Source organism: Rhopilema esculentum, chromosome 18 (genome assembly GCF_057945365.1).
Source record: "Rhopilema esculentum isolate cy_ngs chromosome 18, ASM5794536v1, whole genome shotgun sequence".
Lineage (NCBI taxonomy): Eukaryota > Metazoa > Cnidaria > Scyphozoa > Rhizostomeae > Rhizostomatidae > Rhopilema > Rhopilema esculentum.
In genome coordinates, this window is record NC_142832.1 from 5,642,749 (window position 1) to 5,661,037 (window position 18,289).

Below are 18,289 nucleotides of genomic sequence, written 5' to 3' on the forward strand. Positions count from 1 at the left end.
GTTAGCATAATTTCATGAAAACATTTTTGTCCTGTACTTAACCAGATTTTTCAGGATTCGTACAGAATACATGGTTTTGAAATTCCAAACTTTACCTTGTTTAAGGTAAAAACAGTCAATGTTTCTGTAAAAAACAAGGCCTTAGAAAGCCAGCTGTTGACTGGAAACATTTTCAACTCATTAGCCAAGGTTTCAAGACTCTGTGTAAAGCTTGTCTTTCATAAAGAAAATATAATTTTCTATTTAAATAGCACATGAAGCTAGATCAATCCTTTAAGATCTTGATAAAAAATAGATGTATTTTCTCCAAACCATTTCACCCTCATTTATGGCTTGTTCAACGAACAAATATATACAGCAGATAAATACTAATGTTTAGATAAAATGTTACATATTATAAGACGAGCTTTGTTAACATGTTTTTTAATAAAGCAGTGGCATAAAATGCAAACAAGGATGGTGTTTGGTGGTTCAGGTTGGCAACCCTGCAATTTCCAATACATAATGCACAACATGATTTATAGGGTTACAATTTTCATTCAGATATGCATGAAAATCTTTGAATATCAATCTTTGAATGTAAAATATCTTTAATTATTGGCAATCTTCAAAATTTTTATCAATTGTATAGTAGCTCGAGTCACAATGGCTGGAAAACGTTCTAGCCACCCAAGGATTTGTTAATTTTCTCCAGCCAAAACTGATGTGTTTAGAGAGTTTCGGACCATTTGTCTTCCACCCAGAAAAGCGCTTTGGTATTTCCACTCAAAGGTGTTACTTATTCTTCAATTTGGAAAAATTATTTTGTAGCTAAAAACATTATGCAACTTTTGGTTTCAAAGAGGAAAATTCTTTAATTGGCCTTTATGGGATACCAAATCACATTCAAGTATTCATAACCAGTGTAAAATTTAAGAAAAATGCAAACAGTCAGTGCTATTTTGCGACTGTCTTCATTTCAAATGGAAACAAATTTGATCAAGTTCAAACTTGCTTCCTAACAGAACCAAAACTCTTGATTTTCTTTCTGTGTTTAAACTCTAAATTCCTAGAGAGAGGAAGTATGGTTAAATTGAAAATATGTCCAATCGCCATCTGATCTATAGTCCTTGCCAAAACCCTTGAAAAGTTTGCCGAAAAATTTATGTGCTGCAATGAAATGCGAACAGAAAATTCCTAAACAATATTTTGTGGAAGGGTTAATGGAAAGTGCATGAGTGGATCAGCAGCCTTACAGATACCATTTGTTAATGGTTTCCCGGCAATTACATCTTTATTCGCCTTTGGTAACTGTTTTAAAGCTTTGAAATTTAACTACTCTCCAGTCAAAAGGATTCTTCTCAAATAGTCGAACCTACAGTGGCTGCAAGTTTCCAAATAGGATCATCATCATGATCGCTTAGGTCTTCTGCCTCATCTTTTGATGTGCCTCTGTCTGCTTCGCCACCAATGACTTCAATCATAGGAGTTTTTTTCCCTTCAGATTTTCCTTCCGCGACTACCATTGATGGGGAGACAGTACTAGCCTGGAAATAATGGATTTGAACATAAGGTAAAACACATTTTCAGATGGGTGGGGGTATGGGTGGGGGTTTGGGTGGGGGTTTGGGTGGGGGTTTGGGTGGGGGTTTGGGTGGGGGTTTGGGTGGGGATAGCCAGGGAGTGGGTCAGCAGAATATAGCGTGTGCTGTTGGTCAGTTTGCAAATCTGGGCGAAACACTTTATTGAGATTTTTGAAATGAGATCTTTTTCAAGCTAAAGTTACAAGCAAAACTCAGATTTTTCTTTTTTTTATTGCGTCTTTGCTAGTATGGAGGTTTTGATACTGCAATTCGAGAAATAGATGTCCAGAAATCAGGAACTATGGGAACTAGGTCTTGAGCTAAGTTCTTGTAAAAAAGCGAGTAATAAAAAAGCGAATTCGTGTAATATGGATTTGTCGAGATTTATGTTGACTTATGTGATTCTTTTCTACACATTTGTAATATATTCAAAGGGGGATAAGATATTTGGGACGATTCACCCCTTGGACACAGTCACCGACTCGACACCATTCTGCTAGAGACTCTCGTGCTTACATAAATCATGGTCATCAGCAATAGGCAAATGAAAGATTTCAAGTTTGCTAATGGATTACTGTAATTCTGGCCTGGTTCGTAAAGTTATGAAGCAAGACGAACCTAAAAAAGATTTTTGTGACGTCATCATTTTGGTACTCTATTTTACTAAATAAAAACACAAGGCATCGAGTCAAGTAACATATAGGGTATTTCTGCAGGATGTCAATTTATTTTGATGTTATCACTGTAGTTTCATGTGATTTCGACAACGATTGATAACAGCTGAGCAATCACGATACCTGTTTCTTTATCAGATCAACCAATAGTAATGCAGCATGAAAATCATGACTCGGCGTATTTGTGAATACACTTTTATCATGAATCAATGCCCTAAATAACTACGGGAGGGTTAGACAACCGCGAATAGGTTTTATGTCAGTTGTAATTATTCTGTTATTCTGTACATAGAATTGGATTAAAAGCATTAAAGCAATCTTTGGGTCAACGCAGGTCAAGTACGATATATCCATTCATATGCACAATCTGGTATTCAAAAAAGATGACGCCAATATTTCAGATTCTGCTATTGCCCTCTATCAAGGTCTAGTTAAGCATCTTATTTTTCCACGATTCACAAATTTTTAGCATCGTACACGCAACTATGTCCCAAACCTTTCAAATATCCACAGTTACCTCTCCCTTTCCTCTCAACACTCACTCAAAATTTAACCTCCCCCATGCTGCTTGCAGAAGATACAATGTAAAATTCATTTACCTTGTTTATTTTTCTGGTTGTCTCCACTGCTGCAATCATAAATTCCCCGGGAGGCAATTTCTCTTCTATGTTTTCCTATAGAGAAAGCACGGAGATATAAACGAGGAGCTAAAAAAATGGCTTAAAAAAGTTGCAGAGTCCCTCATAGAGCTGATGTTAAACTTCATAGCAGTGTGCATTTACAAGACCAGGAGAACTCATCTTTCCTCTCTGTTTTGCCTTTGCCTGTTTGGTTATAAAATGAAAACGCAGGGTTCATAGAGGCTGTTTAAAATACATCAGCATCTAACCATAGTTTTCAAAAGTCAGTTACACTTATTTGATGGACAATGGGGATTACTTCATCTAAAATTTGTCAATGTCTTATGAACATTAACTTTCACTGCACACTCATTTGTTCACAACCTTGATAAAATTACTGCTACCAATCAGTTCCTTTTTTAATTGCCAACAATATGCAGTCGTCTAATAGATCTCCTGAAACCCCCTGATGTGATGGTATGAGCAGTTTGCTTGTCCATCAAATGCAGTTTATTTAAATTCGGCGCGTGAAATATGAAAGGGGGTAAGATATTGCTATATCATGAAATGTTAATAGTAACAAACTTTATACCCCTAAAACTTCAATTAACGGTCTCTTGGTTTTAGAACTTGGTGCCAGTTCAATGGTTTCCAAATCGTCGTCTGTGGAGAGAAGGCACAAATATAAGGATTCAGGCATGAAAAGCATTGGATTTTACAGAAGTGATGACTTCATAAAATTACATTCTTAGAATTTGTAAATTTTGACCATATTTCCAAAAGAGCATTATGAAATACCTCTAAATGTGCAAAATCAGTTGAACTACAAAATGGCTGAGATATGGCCACAAAAGCAGAGGCTGTTATTCCATCAAAGCTCTGTCATTTGGTCTTGGTTCATAACTTTATGAACCAGGCTAGAATAAAAGTAACCCGATGACAGTCTTGAATCCTTAATTGGCCATATCTCACCCAATCTTTAACATATCAACCTAAATTTGCAGATTGTGATGCATTTTATGCCGTTCTTTTAGATTGTGGTCGAAATTAAGAAATTCTAAAAATAGACTTTTGATGACGTCACTCCGGTACTCTATTGAGGGAAGAATAATGGAGATGAAAAACAGGACGATCTTAAACGTACTTATTATCATGGGGGAGGAGGTTGAATTTTACTTCCAGCCTGAGTGACATCAATTTTCAATAAACAATATGATGGTGGTTTCTTTTTATTAAAGGCTGGAGCCCCTAGTAGGAAGTGACTTGCTTAGATATACCTTGCTTAGCATAAAAACATCTATAAATTGGATATTGCAAACGAATGGCTAGAAGCAAAAGTCCATCTAGCAGGAGTCATAAGTACTGAACACCCAGCTAAAGCAGTAAGAGTTTGAGAAACAGGGTGTCTTTTAATACCATCAACCCATGCGGGTTAGTCAAGTTGAGTGTCATTTCTGGTTCATGTTACCGCACCTCACTTCACAAAAAACTTTATTTCTTGTAAATTAGAGTCAAAGAACGTTTCTAGTAATTGCTTATAAATCTTAATCTTACAAATAGATATCATGATGTTTCTAATTCGATAACAGAGCCGTAATAGTCATCTTTACATTGACCAATTTGTTGTAAAAATGTTTTACAATATAAAAGGCATAAAACACTGTAGCTGCAGTTGGCTTTCATTTATAAACGTTTACGGGTACCAGAAACCAATGGTTAGAAAAAACAACCTGAAATTTACGCTTTAATTTTCAAGCAACCAGCAAAATCAGAACGGAAAGCTTTGAAGTAGAATTGTGTTATTATGTTGTCAACGAAGAAAATTAATGGTTTTTACACGCAATTAAAAATACATGGTTTACTTAAGACAGCAAGCCCGTTTCCAAAGAAATGTAAAAGAGTCGTTACCACAGTGAGAATAACGCACAATTTCCCCATTAGACTAACTACGTCAGAGATTAAAGGATTCTGATGGGTCAGAGCCACGTCAGTCAAGCAATTAGATCAGTTCGTTGACGTATTTCATTATTTTCACCCTATTTAGGGTATATTTACTTTAAAAATTTGGTCAACATTCAATGTTTAACATTTTAAAATACCGTTGAGCAAAGGCGCTAAATATGATAAATGCAACATTTGAATTTTTTCTTTCTATAGTAAACGCTAAAGGTATCTTCCTTGTTCGATCAATGTTCTGACGTTTTATACTCTGAAGAGTGTCAGACGAAAAGCTTTAATTTACTCAAATTTTTGCTTTTTCATAGCCGTTTTTAACTTTTGTACCAGCAAAAAATTGTTTCTTCCTCCAGAGACTTACAGCTTCAACAGCAGTAAACCTTGGTTTTAACTACCATTTTTTCGAAAACATTTGACAGACGTTTAGCAATATCGCTGCTCAGTTAATACTAAGTCAAAATGAATTGGAATGACGTCACCCGACTTGATTATTTTATTTTAAAACTAAAAATTTGTTTGTACCACCTCCAAAATTTTCAAAATAGAGCTATCGTAATAAATACAAAAGAAAGCAAAAAGAGCAAGATGAAAACAATTTTGGGAAAAATTAGTGCGTAAGTTAAAACAAAAGGTGTTCTGTGCTGGTAGTATTATCATTTTGTTTGTGCTGAGTTCACTACAGACCAGTAAACAGTAATTTTTATTTTATCTAAACAATGCGAGAAGCTAGATTCTTGTGAAAACATCTTTTTCACCTCAGAAGACCAAATCATTCAACGAACATGCAAAATTTTACCTTGCAAAGAGCCACCTAGCAAAAATGCTGATGATTCGGCTGATGAATTCTCGTTTGTTTTGCTTGCTGAGAAAATCGTTTCCACTTTGTTTCGATTCGTTGCTTGTATCATTGGAATTTCTTCAGATGTTTCTGCTCTGGTCTCTCTGATTCGCAATTCATTTTTGTCCTTTTCTATTAAGTTTTGATCGCAAATAAGATTTTTAGGCAAGATTACACCGTCAGTAAAAGATTCTAACTTAGGCTCGCTGGTATTTTGTGAACTTTCCTCTTCATCCAAATTCTGCGCTGATTCAGTATCACTTGTTTGTTCAAAAGTTGTTTCGATCGATTCTAAGGCAGGCAGATCTGTTGGTACCTCGGAAACTAAGGCTTTCTCTGAAGGAGACGTTTCTAAGACTTCCTTATAATTTTCTTCTTCCTGTCTAGTGGAATCAACATTAGCACTTTCATTATCACTCGCTTTCGACTCTTCTTCGCTCTAGAAAATAAGCAAAATGGAGCATGTTAGGGTTTTTAACGGCGAAAAAAAACAAGGTTTCTCTTCGGTATTAAAGAGGTATAAATCTTTCTCACAAAAAAGAAGTAAATAGATATTTCAAAACTTTGATTTTCATAAAAGCTTTAAAGAGATCAGAATTGTTTAAACTTCCTATCTAAAAGTATGCTAAAAGTAATTTTCTTTTTCGAATTCTTGAGAAGTATGAAAGACTTCCCAAGAAGGGATAAGAGGTTCGAAAATGCTTAAATAATGAGTATGGGACCATAAAATGATAGAATAGGTTTCAGGAAAATGGCAGAAGTTTTGAATAAAAGAAAATCTGGTTTAGGAAAAAAATCGAAGTTAGTGCAAGTGTCATAGAATATATTAATTGGTCATTTAATCTTTCGTTGAAATATATCAACTTCATAAATTAGGTATCGTAATTTATAAATCATATTACATCAAAAGACTTTTCAAAATATTTAAAAAAATTGATATTTTTTGCAAACGTGTCAGAAATAATTAAAAAAATTTAAATGTAGATTTTTAGCGCGTAAAAAAGAAAAACAATTTCAATGCAAAACACATAATTTTGCATCTTATACCCAAAACTGGTTACATCTTGACCAACAAAGCTTTGCAGAAAAATAAAAATACATGATTGTTTTGATCGAAATCAGGTTGACAACTTAGTATCATACTTAGTATCATATCATGTACTTAATTCAGCTATTCAATCTCTAACTAGATGTAGAGTGAAAAATGTATATAAACTTACAATTTTATCTTCTTCCTGTGTCTCTGCTTCCCTTTCTGCTTTTCTCTTTGCAGCCTCTTCCCTTATCTTGCTTAAAGCTGTCAACAAAGACAATTGGTCAGAAAATATTCTGCAAACACGTGTTTGGGAAGTCAACGAGCAACACGTGAAAAAATAATCAGTGATTATAATCTGGAAAAAGAACTACGTAAAGAGGAAAACAATAATAATTTAAGTGACAGTGGAAACACAACAAAAACAAACAGAATCATTCTTTCCAGACTTAAAAAAACCTTTTTTTTGACTGACCAAAAAATTGTGCTATTCTTTCATGCCTTAAGCCTTGCATTCGATAGTGCATTATATATAGCTTTTGAGTCAAAGATAGAAGAAAAAAGAAGAAGTGAAACAAAATAGAGCAAAATTGATGTAGAGCTTTCAAATAATAAGAATGAGGATAAAAAGGATGGTAAATTCTAATGAAATGCCATCAAAAGTAGGAATAATTGTTTAAAGCGAATAATCATTATTTTAGAATATTTAAGAGGGTTTTTCGCATTTACAAAATAGGAGGGCAACATTTTAGCGGAACCACTGATAAAACAATTTGGTAAATTTTTTCTGAAATAGCAAACTCTGCTTCCATTTTGTAACCTCTACTGTTGTTTTGAAATATTCATCGAACAATAAAATAAGCCCATAAACTGTTATGCAAAAAAATTCATTCCAGATAACATCAATATTATACCAGATTTATGGATTTTCAATGCGATTATTTGATAAATCTAAACACTAAAATTGAATTGATATTAAAAGAAAACAATTTATGGAAAAGCAAAATTAATATCTAAAGAAAATCATACAGAAAATATTCTGTGAGAATTGACTGAGATCTAGTTTTTCTAAACTGCATCAAGTTACCATTAGCTAGAGGGGAAAGGAACTTCAAAATTGAACAGATAATATCGATATTACACCTGTATTTCTTTGACACAATTTACTATAAGTTACAAAAAAACTTTTTGTGTCGAAAGATATGAAACTATGCTTAAAGATTTAGTGCAATTTTTAAATAAAAAACTTTTGCATTGTTAAAGCTTATATTTATATGCCGTTTTTCATTCGTTATTAGAATGATAGGTACGGTTAGATACTATCAAAGATAGATAAAAGACAGCATGGTTTCAGCGAAAAGGCAGAAAGCTCTGCATGTCAATCAAACGCAAACGGAACATTAGAAGGGTTTCTTACCGTGCACACTGTCCATTATCTTTTGTCTTTCTTTGTTAATCCAGCGATCACGCTCCGCTCGCTCAGCTTCCCTGCCTCCTAATGCCCTGTTATAAACACAATGATAGTACAAATTGCTTAGTTGCAGGAAAAGATCATGCAAAATTTGTTTAAAATACGTTCCCAATAAATTTTTTGCAACAAAAGCCAGTATACATAAAAAAATAAATTAATATTAACCGACTGAAATCCAGTGCGCTAAATGTCTTAAGGCCAATTTCCATTTGACATTTTTTATGCGCGCGGGCGTAGCGCCCAAATCTAAGCATGTCAAGTGGTCTGGATTTTGCGTTCGCTGTGAGCGCCAGAAAGTTGATAGGGTCTCAATTTTCTGTCGCTCACAGCGGACGCAAAGTCGAGACCACTTGATTTTAACTATGCATGCTCAGATTTGGGCGCTACGCTCGCGCGCACAAAAAATGTCAACTGGAAATCGGCCTTTAGAGTCTTATTTAAAAGCAAACATTCAATCCAGCCATTTTAAGAAAGACAGCGAGCACCAGATAAATATATCTATTGGGGAAAATTTACTTTGAGAAGAGGAAGAAGTTGTTTCAAAGACTCACCATGCCTCTGCACAGGCTCTCTCTCGCGGGAAGACGGGTCGATCGTCCAAATATTGTAAGTTTTTCTGCAGAACAAGTTAAACATTAAAGATAAATTCAAACATTTGGAAGTAAAAACAAATAGATTCAGTCCTTGGAAAATGTAGTTTGATAATGAAGAAGATAACCAGTACGGCGACAGAGAGAGACATTTTTTAATTTCTATTTCAACCTCCTTCTATGTTGTTTAAAGAAACACGATGCCATAATGATGATTTCATAACGGATAACAATTATCGCCGATAATATCTTCAAATACATCATCATCGTCATCGGGTCGAGTTGATATCTCCAATTCTTCTGTTTATGGCTCTCAATTCCACTCTATCTTCCATCAGAGCTGGTAAAGTTTCCTTCAGCCATTCGGCATCGTCAGCAGGTCAGCAAAACATCGCTAACCAACTATTCGCCAAGCATGTCCAGCTAAACAGAGTTTTCTTTTTCGTAGCACAAGAGATAACTTGGGAATATTTACATAAAGTTGGGCTAGTGTTGGATGAGTTTTCGAATCAACATCCTTAATTCAATCAAATTCAACCAATGATCATTATAAAATTGACAAAAAGCCAGTTAGAAATTCCATTTACAAATCCAGGTTTGACAAAATCAGTTTGACATAATCAGTCGACAGAAAATCAATTGAAAAGGAATGTCTCGCTGTTTTGATTGATTTCTGTCGACTGATTATATTCCATTATGTCTCACTAAATTTGCAAATTTTATAATGGAATAGGAATAGTCGTTCAATTCAATTGGAGTAAAGATATTGAAATAGGAATTGAAAAATGCCTCTCTTTTTCGCTGTACTGGTTATCTTCTAAAAACAAATAATCATGAAAATTAAATATAGAACGACAGGCAGCAAGTGGGGCAACGATGTCCTTATAATTTGTCTCCATCACTTTTATGCCAGATGTTCACACCTAATTTTGTTCTTGCACTATGCATGTGTGCATAATGAGAACTAAAAATATCATTAGAAATTGAGGAGCTTTCATAAACCCATTATCTAGAAATGACCATTTATCTGTTCAATACTTTAATATTGATCAAAGATGCAGAAATTGTCCTAATTAAAAGAACTGCTTATTTTGAAGAGGGTGCTGTGGTACAACTATATTATCTCAACCAATGTCACGAAATTTTCCCTGAATATTCCCTATTGGCTTTTGTAGCCATCAACTTCAATTTTGATGACATTATAAGAAAGTACAGAACCTAAGCTGGGATACTTCAAGATAATTTTAACAATAAAGTGCAAATAGCAGTTAACAAGTGTTGTTTTGAGAAGAAAAACAAAAATAATACTTACACATCTCAAAATTACAGTTTTTCGATAATCTTGGATCATTTTGATAACTTTGTTTCCCATCAAATTTAGAACTCGCTGTGAAAAGACATAATTGTTTATCTGCTACAAGCAAAGGTATAGGCAAAAGACAGAAGTAGGCCCTGAATTTACAAAATGGGTTAGGTAACCCAAGGCGACCCTTTTTAGCTGGGTTGGTGCATAAAGTGTTCTGGTATAAGAGCTGAATATCCTAAGGGGAATGGGATAAATTAAGTACAATTTAATCAAAATATCATACACCCCAACAAGGGGCTATAACCCAATCCAAAATAAGTTTAGACCTGACAGCTAAAAGCAGTAGGCAGGACAAGGTTTTTTCAAAATAAAATAGAAAACTAAAACCTAGCAGTAGAAAAGTTTCTCTTCTTAACATTGCCCTTATTGGCTATTTGTTCTTGTACCTTTATAGGATCCTTGTGAAATGGAAAAACAAAAAGCAAAAAAGAGACATGTAATTTGCATGCTATGCAATGCTGGTTTCAATTTTGTGGTTCTAAATATTTTAACAAGATATTATTGTTATATTTACTTACTAAATCTGGAATGGAAGACAAAACTTCTAAGATTTCTGGATCTTCAATGCGATTATTTGATAAATCTAAAACACTAAAATTGAATTGATGTTATAAGAAAACAATTTAAGGAAAAGCAAAATTAATATCTAAAGAAAATCATACAGAAAATATTCTGTGAGAATTGATTGAGATATAGTTTTTCTAAACTGCATCAAGTTACCATTAGATAGAGGAGAAAGGAACTTCAAACGTGAATTACTTCATAAAAATGAAGTTTGAAAGCATAGAAATATAAACAACAGTATCTTGCTTTTTAGCTGATTGCATAAAGGTTAGGGTTCTAAGGTTTTTTGAGTTGACAGGAATTGATAAGAGGTTTGCTAGTCAAATGGTAACATATTTCCAACTATAGATGAAAATTTGAAAATGTAAGGGATAACTGTTTAATTCACCATCAACAATGTTCGAAAAATAGAAAGCTTATCATTACTTATAATGAATATCTGAATAAGCTTCCACTTCTTATTTAAAATTGATGCCAAATAATAAAAAAACATGTAATCTACTTTTGAGAGGATGCATTTAAATAGCCTAGAATAAAAATAGTAAGAATAAACAAACAGTCTTTGTTTCCTTTGAAACATTAAATAGGATTGGCAGAGTCTAGAAAAAGTGTTTCCTTTTCACCTTGTTTGTTTTAATAAAAAAATAAAACAATTATACATTTTACTACCTGACTGAATGACATTCTAGTAAATGTCTTAAATCATCTGCTGTTTTTAGTCGGTTGTGGGCAATCTGAAGTGTGTTCAGCTTTGGTATACATGCTGGAAAAAATATAAATGCAAGAATATTTATACTGAATATTTATTTGAATTTAAACTTTGCCCAGAAATTATAGCATATATACAATGAAGAGAGAATACTCCAATTAAGATTAAACACACAGTAGAAACCTTGTTTTTGCAACCTGTCATGAAAACTAGAATACAAATTTACATTTAAAAATCTCTTAAAGAAAGCATGGAAAACAATTTTTTTTAAGTTAAGAAAATGTTTACATGGTGCTTTAAAAATTTAACTAATGAACAAAACACTTACAATTTAGTTTTAGATCCAAATACAATTTCAATGTTTTGCTAACATTTACAAACAAATCGCTTTAGAGATTCTAGTAACCAAGATAAAAAGGACAAAACAAGGAAAAGTCAAAAGACATACTATTTCATTTTAAAAATAAACTTACAAATATTTTCAATCTTCTCGATGATATTGTTGCTGACATTCAATGTGTCCAAAAACTGTAGTGGTTCAAGATTCTCAAGTTTAGAAATCAAGTTCTGGTGTAAATATCTGAAAAAGAAAAGATTATAAGGTACCATTTCACTTAAATGATTGCGCACAAAAAGATATCATTAAGTTTATTCTGATTAGGAGAATATTCTAAGTGCATTTGATATATTGTTTAGCTCTACCTGGTTAGTTCTATTGCTTAAATTCTACTGCTCCTCTATTTTTTAATGTGTAAAGTGCACAGAAAATGTGCAAGACTTGGTATGGCTGATATCAGTTGAATCTCTTCTTTGCCTCCTCAAGCTATAAAAATTGTTTTTGTTAAACTGATGGTTCCTTAAGCTATGGTATTCCAAGGTTTGAATAACTAAAATAAAAATAAAGTTCTGAAAAGGTAAAAAACATCTGAAAAGGTGAAACTTACAAACATCTGAGTTCTGTTTGATTTTCAAGACCCTCAATTTTCTTGATTCCATTACATTCCAGCCAAAGACATTTCAATCCAGTGTATTCTTCAAGATTCTCTATTTTCACAAACCCTGAATTTAGTGTAAAAGCTCCTTAAAATTTCTTTATTTCAAAATTTTGGTAGCTTGTAAAAGAACTCACAATAGATACAAAAGATTTTAAATAATAATTGGGCATGTATTTTGCTGAAAAGAAATATGGAAACATTAACAAGAAGGAATACTACAGAAAAAGTATTAACAAATTATATTGGGAGGTGGATGTAGCCAATCCAGTGTATAAAGATCTAGTTAAATTTGTTAGCTTGATAATTCACCAGCAGGGGATTACAATTTGGCTTGAACTTTTTGGAACTGGATTAAAAAATTATAGATAAAAGTTATTTAAATTTTTTTTCCATTTTTGCTGTTGCACAAGAAAAGAATCAGAAAAGGTTGGATCACAACAAATAATTTTGCTAATAAAAATTCTGTGGCACAAGCAGCTGATTTATGAGCAACGTTTTATTGCTTCCCTATGAATAATACAGTCCAGGCCCGTTTGGATCAAAATATTTTATTCCTTATGAGGTATTTGGAAAAATCCCTAGTGCAGTCAATTTTATCTTCAATTATGCCCCCATGCATCACAAGAGCTTAGTTTCATTCACACGTCATTTAAGCTGAATTTGATATGCTTTAAAAATATTGATACTCTACCTTTATAATGTAAATATAATACATCATTGAGATGTGGAGTTGTGTAAAGCTTTTGTTCTTTGCACAGTTGCTTGATGAGTTTTGGTGTGATTCTATAACGATTCAAGCAAATAATTACTAAGAGTGGATGGTGGTTTTTAGGTGAAGATTAAAGCATAGCTCATGTTAAAATATTTTTAAGGAGAGCTTGGGTGAACCAGCACCAGAAGCTCTTCAAAGGTGGATTAACAAAATAATTGTTGGAATCTCATCAGTTGCAGACAGAAAGTGTGAATACAAAGTTCATCTGTTTACATTTGAACTGATCATCAAGTATGATGTTTGCTTCTAATTACTAATAAAAATGAGTAATGCAAACATAGTGATAGCAGTTCAGCACCAGTTTTTCAAATTTAAATTACCCTTTAACACAAAACTTGTTTATTAAAAAGGCAAAATTATCAGACACCACAGTGCAAGGGGTTCTTGGGCTATAGCCACCTACTTTTGCCAAAAACGTAGAGAATTAAGAATAATACAACCAGTCAGGCTACTTTTAATTCTGTTTTAGCCCCCACCCTTCATCATCTTTCCAACATTCGACAAAACAATGAATGCAGGCGTATCAAGTCCTATTTTTGCTCTCTACTTTGGTCTCTATTTTTGGACTATGGCATCTTATACCAATGAGTGCATCATAAGTGAAAATTTGAAATAAAGTATTACTGTTCTACATAATTTGACATACAGTAGTCTGGAGCTATGTATTACTGTTCAAAATTGACGTCAATTTTGAACAGTAATAGCTCCAGACTTTGACCTATTATATTTGTTTATGGTACAATTTCATTTCATTTATCACACATATTATGCATGTAAACCTGTAGGTCAAATTTCCACTTATGATGCACTCAGACTACCTCAAAAACTTTTGCAAGAAACAATATTTCATGTTCGCCAACTACAAATGTTTTTGGATGGAGGCAGAGTCTCCTTCCTGAGTACCTAAAATTTTAAAATAAAACTGCCTCCAGTCCTCCGACACGATATCCCTTACAAAAATCCTTGTTGAACTAAGTATTTAGACCTAGGGCATACCTTGGATATTTATCTTTTTCGTTTTCTTTTTTCTCTACGATTGACGGCATCTTTATCACTTAGACTGGGCAGTAAATATTCTTGAATGAAAGCCCCGAAGCCAGAACAACTAATGGCCTACTCTGAAACTGATGTCAGCAGTTTCCATGGAGACCACCTCTCTACCGATCTGGAAGTAAGCACGGACACAGGGGACGAGAGTGGAGAGAACTAAATAAAGAAAAGAATAACGTCGTTGCCTGGAAAGAAACTGATCGCATAAAGACAGAGGGCTCCAATTTGAAGAAAGCTACCACCCAAATCCAACTTTCTAAAATGCCCTTTATAAGCTCTAATTATTTGCAATGCAATCTTGTCGTAAATTTTTTAAATCATGCAGCAAGCGTTTTCAGAGTTTGAAATGACGCAACCATAGATAATTTTCAAGGCATTGCCACCCAACCCCTACAATTTCACTATATCATAAATAAGCAACATTTTTCCATCAAAAAGCCCCTTAAAAAGTTGATATCAGAAAGTTTTTAAGGCAATAAACTGCTATAACTTCACATGGGCAAAGGCACTTCGTCTCATTGAAAGAGATCATACGATCTGTGTTAAGAAACTTTAACAAATCAGTTACATGATGGCAAAGCTGAGCTGATCAAGGTGCACAAAGTGTAAACGAGTGAAACACGAGCTTTCCATCTTCAGCCATGCATAAAATTAATAAAATTGATTAAAAACATAGGATTCCAGTTTGGTAAAATATAAAATCATGCTAAAATACAGTGTTAATTTTTAAGAGTAGATTTTCTCCCGTTACAGTAAAACGTTGAGCAAGTTCAACTATCAATGCATGCTACGTATCTACTCTAACCCTCTGATAAGTGCTGCCTTGTTGGATGGAATAAAAATTGTAACCAACATCTGTAGTTAAAAACATCAAGTGCGTCTGGATATTTGTGCAGTGTCATTATGCTTAAGGAAACAGTGTGTATATGGTGTTCATGCGTGTATTAGATATGCATAAAGCGTGTTTTCCAATTAAAAATTGTCATCTCCCAGCAGTTGAATCTCTAGAAATTGTAAGGATAATTCTTCAAAATTTCCTCCTCTTCAGGTGTGTTGGTTCTTCCAAGGACAGCATTTCTCTTCGGGAAACGGCCAAACTTCTCGACTACCTCCTAAAAAGCCACAGAACTCAACTTAAAAATATGGCGGATTCTTCGGAGATTTCATGACTGGGCAGATTTTGAAGCATTAAAACGAATAATAGATTTCTAGAATCTCTGGCACAGTTTAAGACTGTTTTTAAGGGCCAGCCATGACTGCAAAAAAAATTTTTTTTCTGGAAACCTATCCAATGAAAATAATGGTTTTACTAGATGAAAATATTGCAAATAATAGCTTTGCGAAAATTTGACACAAAACACTTTTTAGGAATAATCAACTTCAAAAAAATTAAAATTTCAAGGGCGTCTTACAACTCAAAATATAACTTATTTCATCTAATATTGTGCCGTAAAATTCTAATTTTCTTTCGTAGCAATTTTTAGCAACAAGTTTATGCCTCAAATTGACCTATGTGCAAACGAGGTTTCAAGTACTTGGCTTGTGCAAGTCCCACCCGAAGCTGCTAATTATAAAGATGTTTGAAAGATCGTCAGAAGAATGCTTGTTTCTGGGCACTCAGCAAAGAGATAACATTATATCCCCTTCTACGCATATTGCACAGACATGACTTTATTTTCTTGAGTATTTTTATCACGCTTCTATAATGAGGAATTATTTCAAAATAAAGTCAAAACTTTCTCACCCGGTGCTTCTGCGAATATGAAACCCCACTTGTACCCAAACCCTCATACTTGGTTCCTTTGGTATCTGCAGCTAGCTCCTTGTAAAGTTTGAGTGCAGTATCCTGCCAATCAATCAAACAGTACAATTAGGGAATTGTCAAACTACCACTTGATGGTCAAATGCAGAAGGCGTATTAAGCGGAGGTTGGAGGGGGGATCTTGACAGTATAAATTTCGGTAGGTGAGGCAGTATGAATTTCGGTAATCTTAATCAATGTTTTCGTCGGTATATTTTACTCTTAATGATCCTTCACATCTAGTACGTATGTAAGGTAAAACTACACCACTTGTTGAATGCGTACTGCCACATTGTATAGATTTGAAAGTTGTGGTTGGACAAAGATTGCGCACAGAATCTTCAAAAAAATTCAAAATCCTGAACACTGGTGAGATTATAAACGTAAATCATGGTATCAGGTCGTAGAAAGTGTACAAAATGAATTGGCATTTCATCTGTTTCATTAATGACATTGCTTTACCGTTTTCTTTATGCACCACATTACCTTGAAAATCAAAGCTTTCACTAAATTTCAATATGTCAGACAGTTATAATTACCTACAGACAAAGGGTTTTTAAAAAGTGTCAAGAGAAACAAATTTACCAGAATAAAACTTACCGTAGAAGATATTAGATCAGGTATAAGATTTATTTCACAAGGAAAAAATTTGTAACATATGAATTCCAATAGATAGAAAATGTACCTGGTCATCCATGTTTTCACTGTGTTCAAAAGGAAGATTCGAGAAGAACCTTTCCATTGGGTTTAGCTCCTTGTATCGGCCATTTTCAACTAGCTACAATACAGGATGAAAACGTAGGGAAAAGGAGGCAAAATATGAACCAAACGAAAACTTGACAAGCTTTAGAGAACAAATTTAAAGGTTAAATATTTTTTCGAAAGTTAATGCAAATTTCGAGACCATCTTTAGCAGTCAAAAAGACACCTTGTCAAAGTATCCTTGTTCTCAGTTTTGACGATATAATACTTAAATACTGTATTTTGCTAAGCGGCATAAAAATTCATAAGTGTGAAAAAAAACACAACTTCACTATAAATGTTTAAAACATTCCCCACCAATTTGATCCTCTAAGCAATATCTGCTTTATTGTATTTAAGGTTCAAGTAATTTTTGTTTGCATTGATACTCCAAGTAGATATCATACAGTTCTGATAACAAATGCAAAAGGACAAATGCATTACAAATGGTTTTGAAAAAAGCAAACATTAAAAAAATACTGAAGTTTTTCGTTTAGTGTGATTCAAAACATTTGATTTCGCAAAACCATTTTCACAATTACTACTGCCGATCGTATTACCTTCTTTGCAATTCCCAGAGAAACATGGTCGCAGTCAAAGGACTTTGGAGTTCCCTATGACAAAAGACTACTGTTAACGATAGCAAACATAATCAATGAATCATAACAAACAGCAAAGATGCTGAGAACGTAAGCAAGAAAGGAGTTCCTCGCATTACATAAAAGTTCTTCTGTGAGCTAAAAGGACAGAAAATTTGAAAAACAATTTTAAACAGCCGGTGCCATAAAAGGCCTTCTAAAAATTTCAGGAGTTGAGGGGGGCTTCAACTTAAGAAACTCAATATTCAAAACAGCGGAGCCACAATACAAAATACATGGATATATTTCGGTGTCATATAGATGTAGCCAAATATGGAACTTAGTTCCAAACAAAATAGAATACTCCCCAATCGGACTAATTTTAAAAAAAAACTCAGACTTTTCATCGTTCAACTGTATTGAATGCATTTGCAAGGAATACCGAAATATCAATTAAATTTGATCATATATTGAATTTAGCGATGGTAATTTAAATTAGTAGGTTTAAGTCATCTTTAGTATAGCCAGAGATTGTACAAACTTTAAATCAAGAAAGCAAATAATGAAAATAATGATCTTATTCTAGATATGTTGGTATTGCCCTCTTGCAGCATCTCTAAATTGTAGTATGATTTTCAGTGGGAGAGAGCTATAAAATTTGAATTTAAGATAGAATAAATTTTTATCTTTGGCTAACGGTAAGCGCAATAAAATCTCCCACTCAAAAAGATGTTCCTCACACGGAAATATTTTGCAAAACTTTTCTGTTAGTATAGAAATTTCAGGTAATATTGTTTCCTGTCTAATTCAATTCCGGCAAAATGAACTTTACCCGGTGAACATTTCGGCAAAACTGGTCGATGAGAATGATATGAGCCAAAGCACTTTTTGGATCTTCTTCCCAAGACTTCAACTGTCCAGTACGCGCCTTTTCTATCTGCAAAAAACATAAAACCACGCTTTAGAAAG

At 33.7% G+C, this 18,289-nt stretch overlaps 2 protein-coding genes across 3 annotated transcripts in view; both read right to left on the reverse strand.

Moving 5' to 3' along the window:
- Positions 1–55: 55 nt before the first annotated feature.
- Positions 56–14,682, reverse strand: LOC135696589 (dynein axonemal assembly factor 1). Of its 2 annotated transcripts, none has more exons than XM_089113591.1 (14): positions 14,147–14,682; positions 13,070–13,161; positions 12,328–12,442; positions 11,857–11,963; positions 11,344–11,437; positions 10,629–10,701; positions 10,057–10,131; positions 8,706–8,770; positions 8,101–8,186; positions 6,871–6,947; positions 5,609–6,089; positions 3,449–3,519; positions 2,836–2,910; positions 56–1,498 (listed from the first exon to the last, which is right to left on the reverse strand). In XM_089113591.1, the coding sequence occupies exons 1-14, from the start codon at positions 14,194–14,196 to the stop codon at positions 1,460–1,462; spliced, it is 1,500 nt and encodes a 499-aa protein (XP_088969717.1). In that variant the 5' UTR covers positions 14,197–14,682; the 3' UTR covers positions 56–1,459. The 2 variants fall into 2 exon arrangements, with proteins under 2 accessions (XP_088969717.1, XP_088969715.1); XM_089113589.1 differs by having other exon boundaries at positions 56–1,526.
- Positions 14,683–14,826: 144 nt separating this feature from the next.
- Positions 14,827–18,289, reverse strand: part of LOC135696594 (uncharacterized) — a 29,354-nt gene continuing 25,891 nt past the window's right edge. Inside the window, exons 3-7 of the mRNA XM_089113593.1 lie at positions 18,153–18,257; positions 17,303–17,356; positions 16,687–16,779; positions 15,945–16,046; positions 14,827–15,312 (exon numbers count right to left, since the gene is read on the reverse strand). Of these exons, the coding sequence (XP_088969719.1) occupies positions 15,205–15,312; positions 15,945–16,046; positions 16,687–16,779; positions 17,303–17,356; positions 18,153–18,257 (462 nt within the window). The 3' untranslated portion in view covers positions 14,827–15,204. The remainder of the gene's footprint in view (positions 15,313–15,944; positions 16,047–16,686; positions 16,780–17,302; positions 17,357–18,152; positions 18,258–18,289) is intronic.

Excerpts from the sequence above, each read along its gene's own strand:
- LOC135696589 (XM_089113589.1), bottom strand. The coding sequence starts at position 14,196 with ATGCCGTCAATCGTAGAGAAAAAAGAAAACGAAAAAGATAAATATCCA. Across the intron at positions 8,771-10,056 it reads AAACTGTAATTTTGAGATGT|AAAAACTTACAATATTTGGA; the intron begins GTAAGTATTATT and ends CTTGTTCTGCAG. Across the intron at positions 1,527-2,835 it reads CAACCAGAAAAATAAACAAG|GCTAGTACTGTCTCCCCATC; the intron begins GTAAATGAATTT and ends CATTATTTCCAG.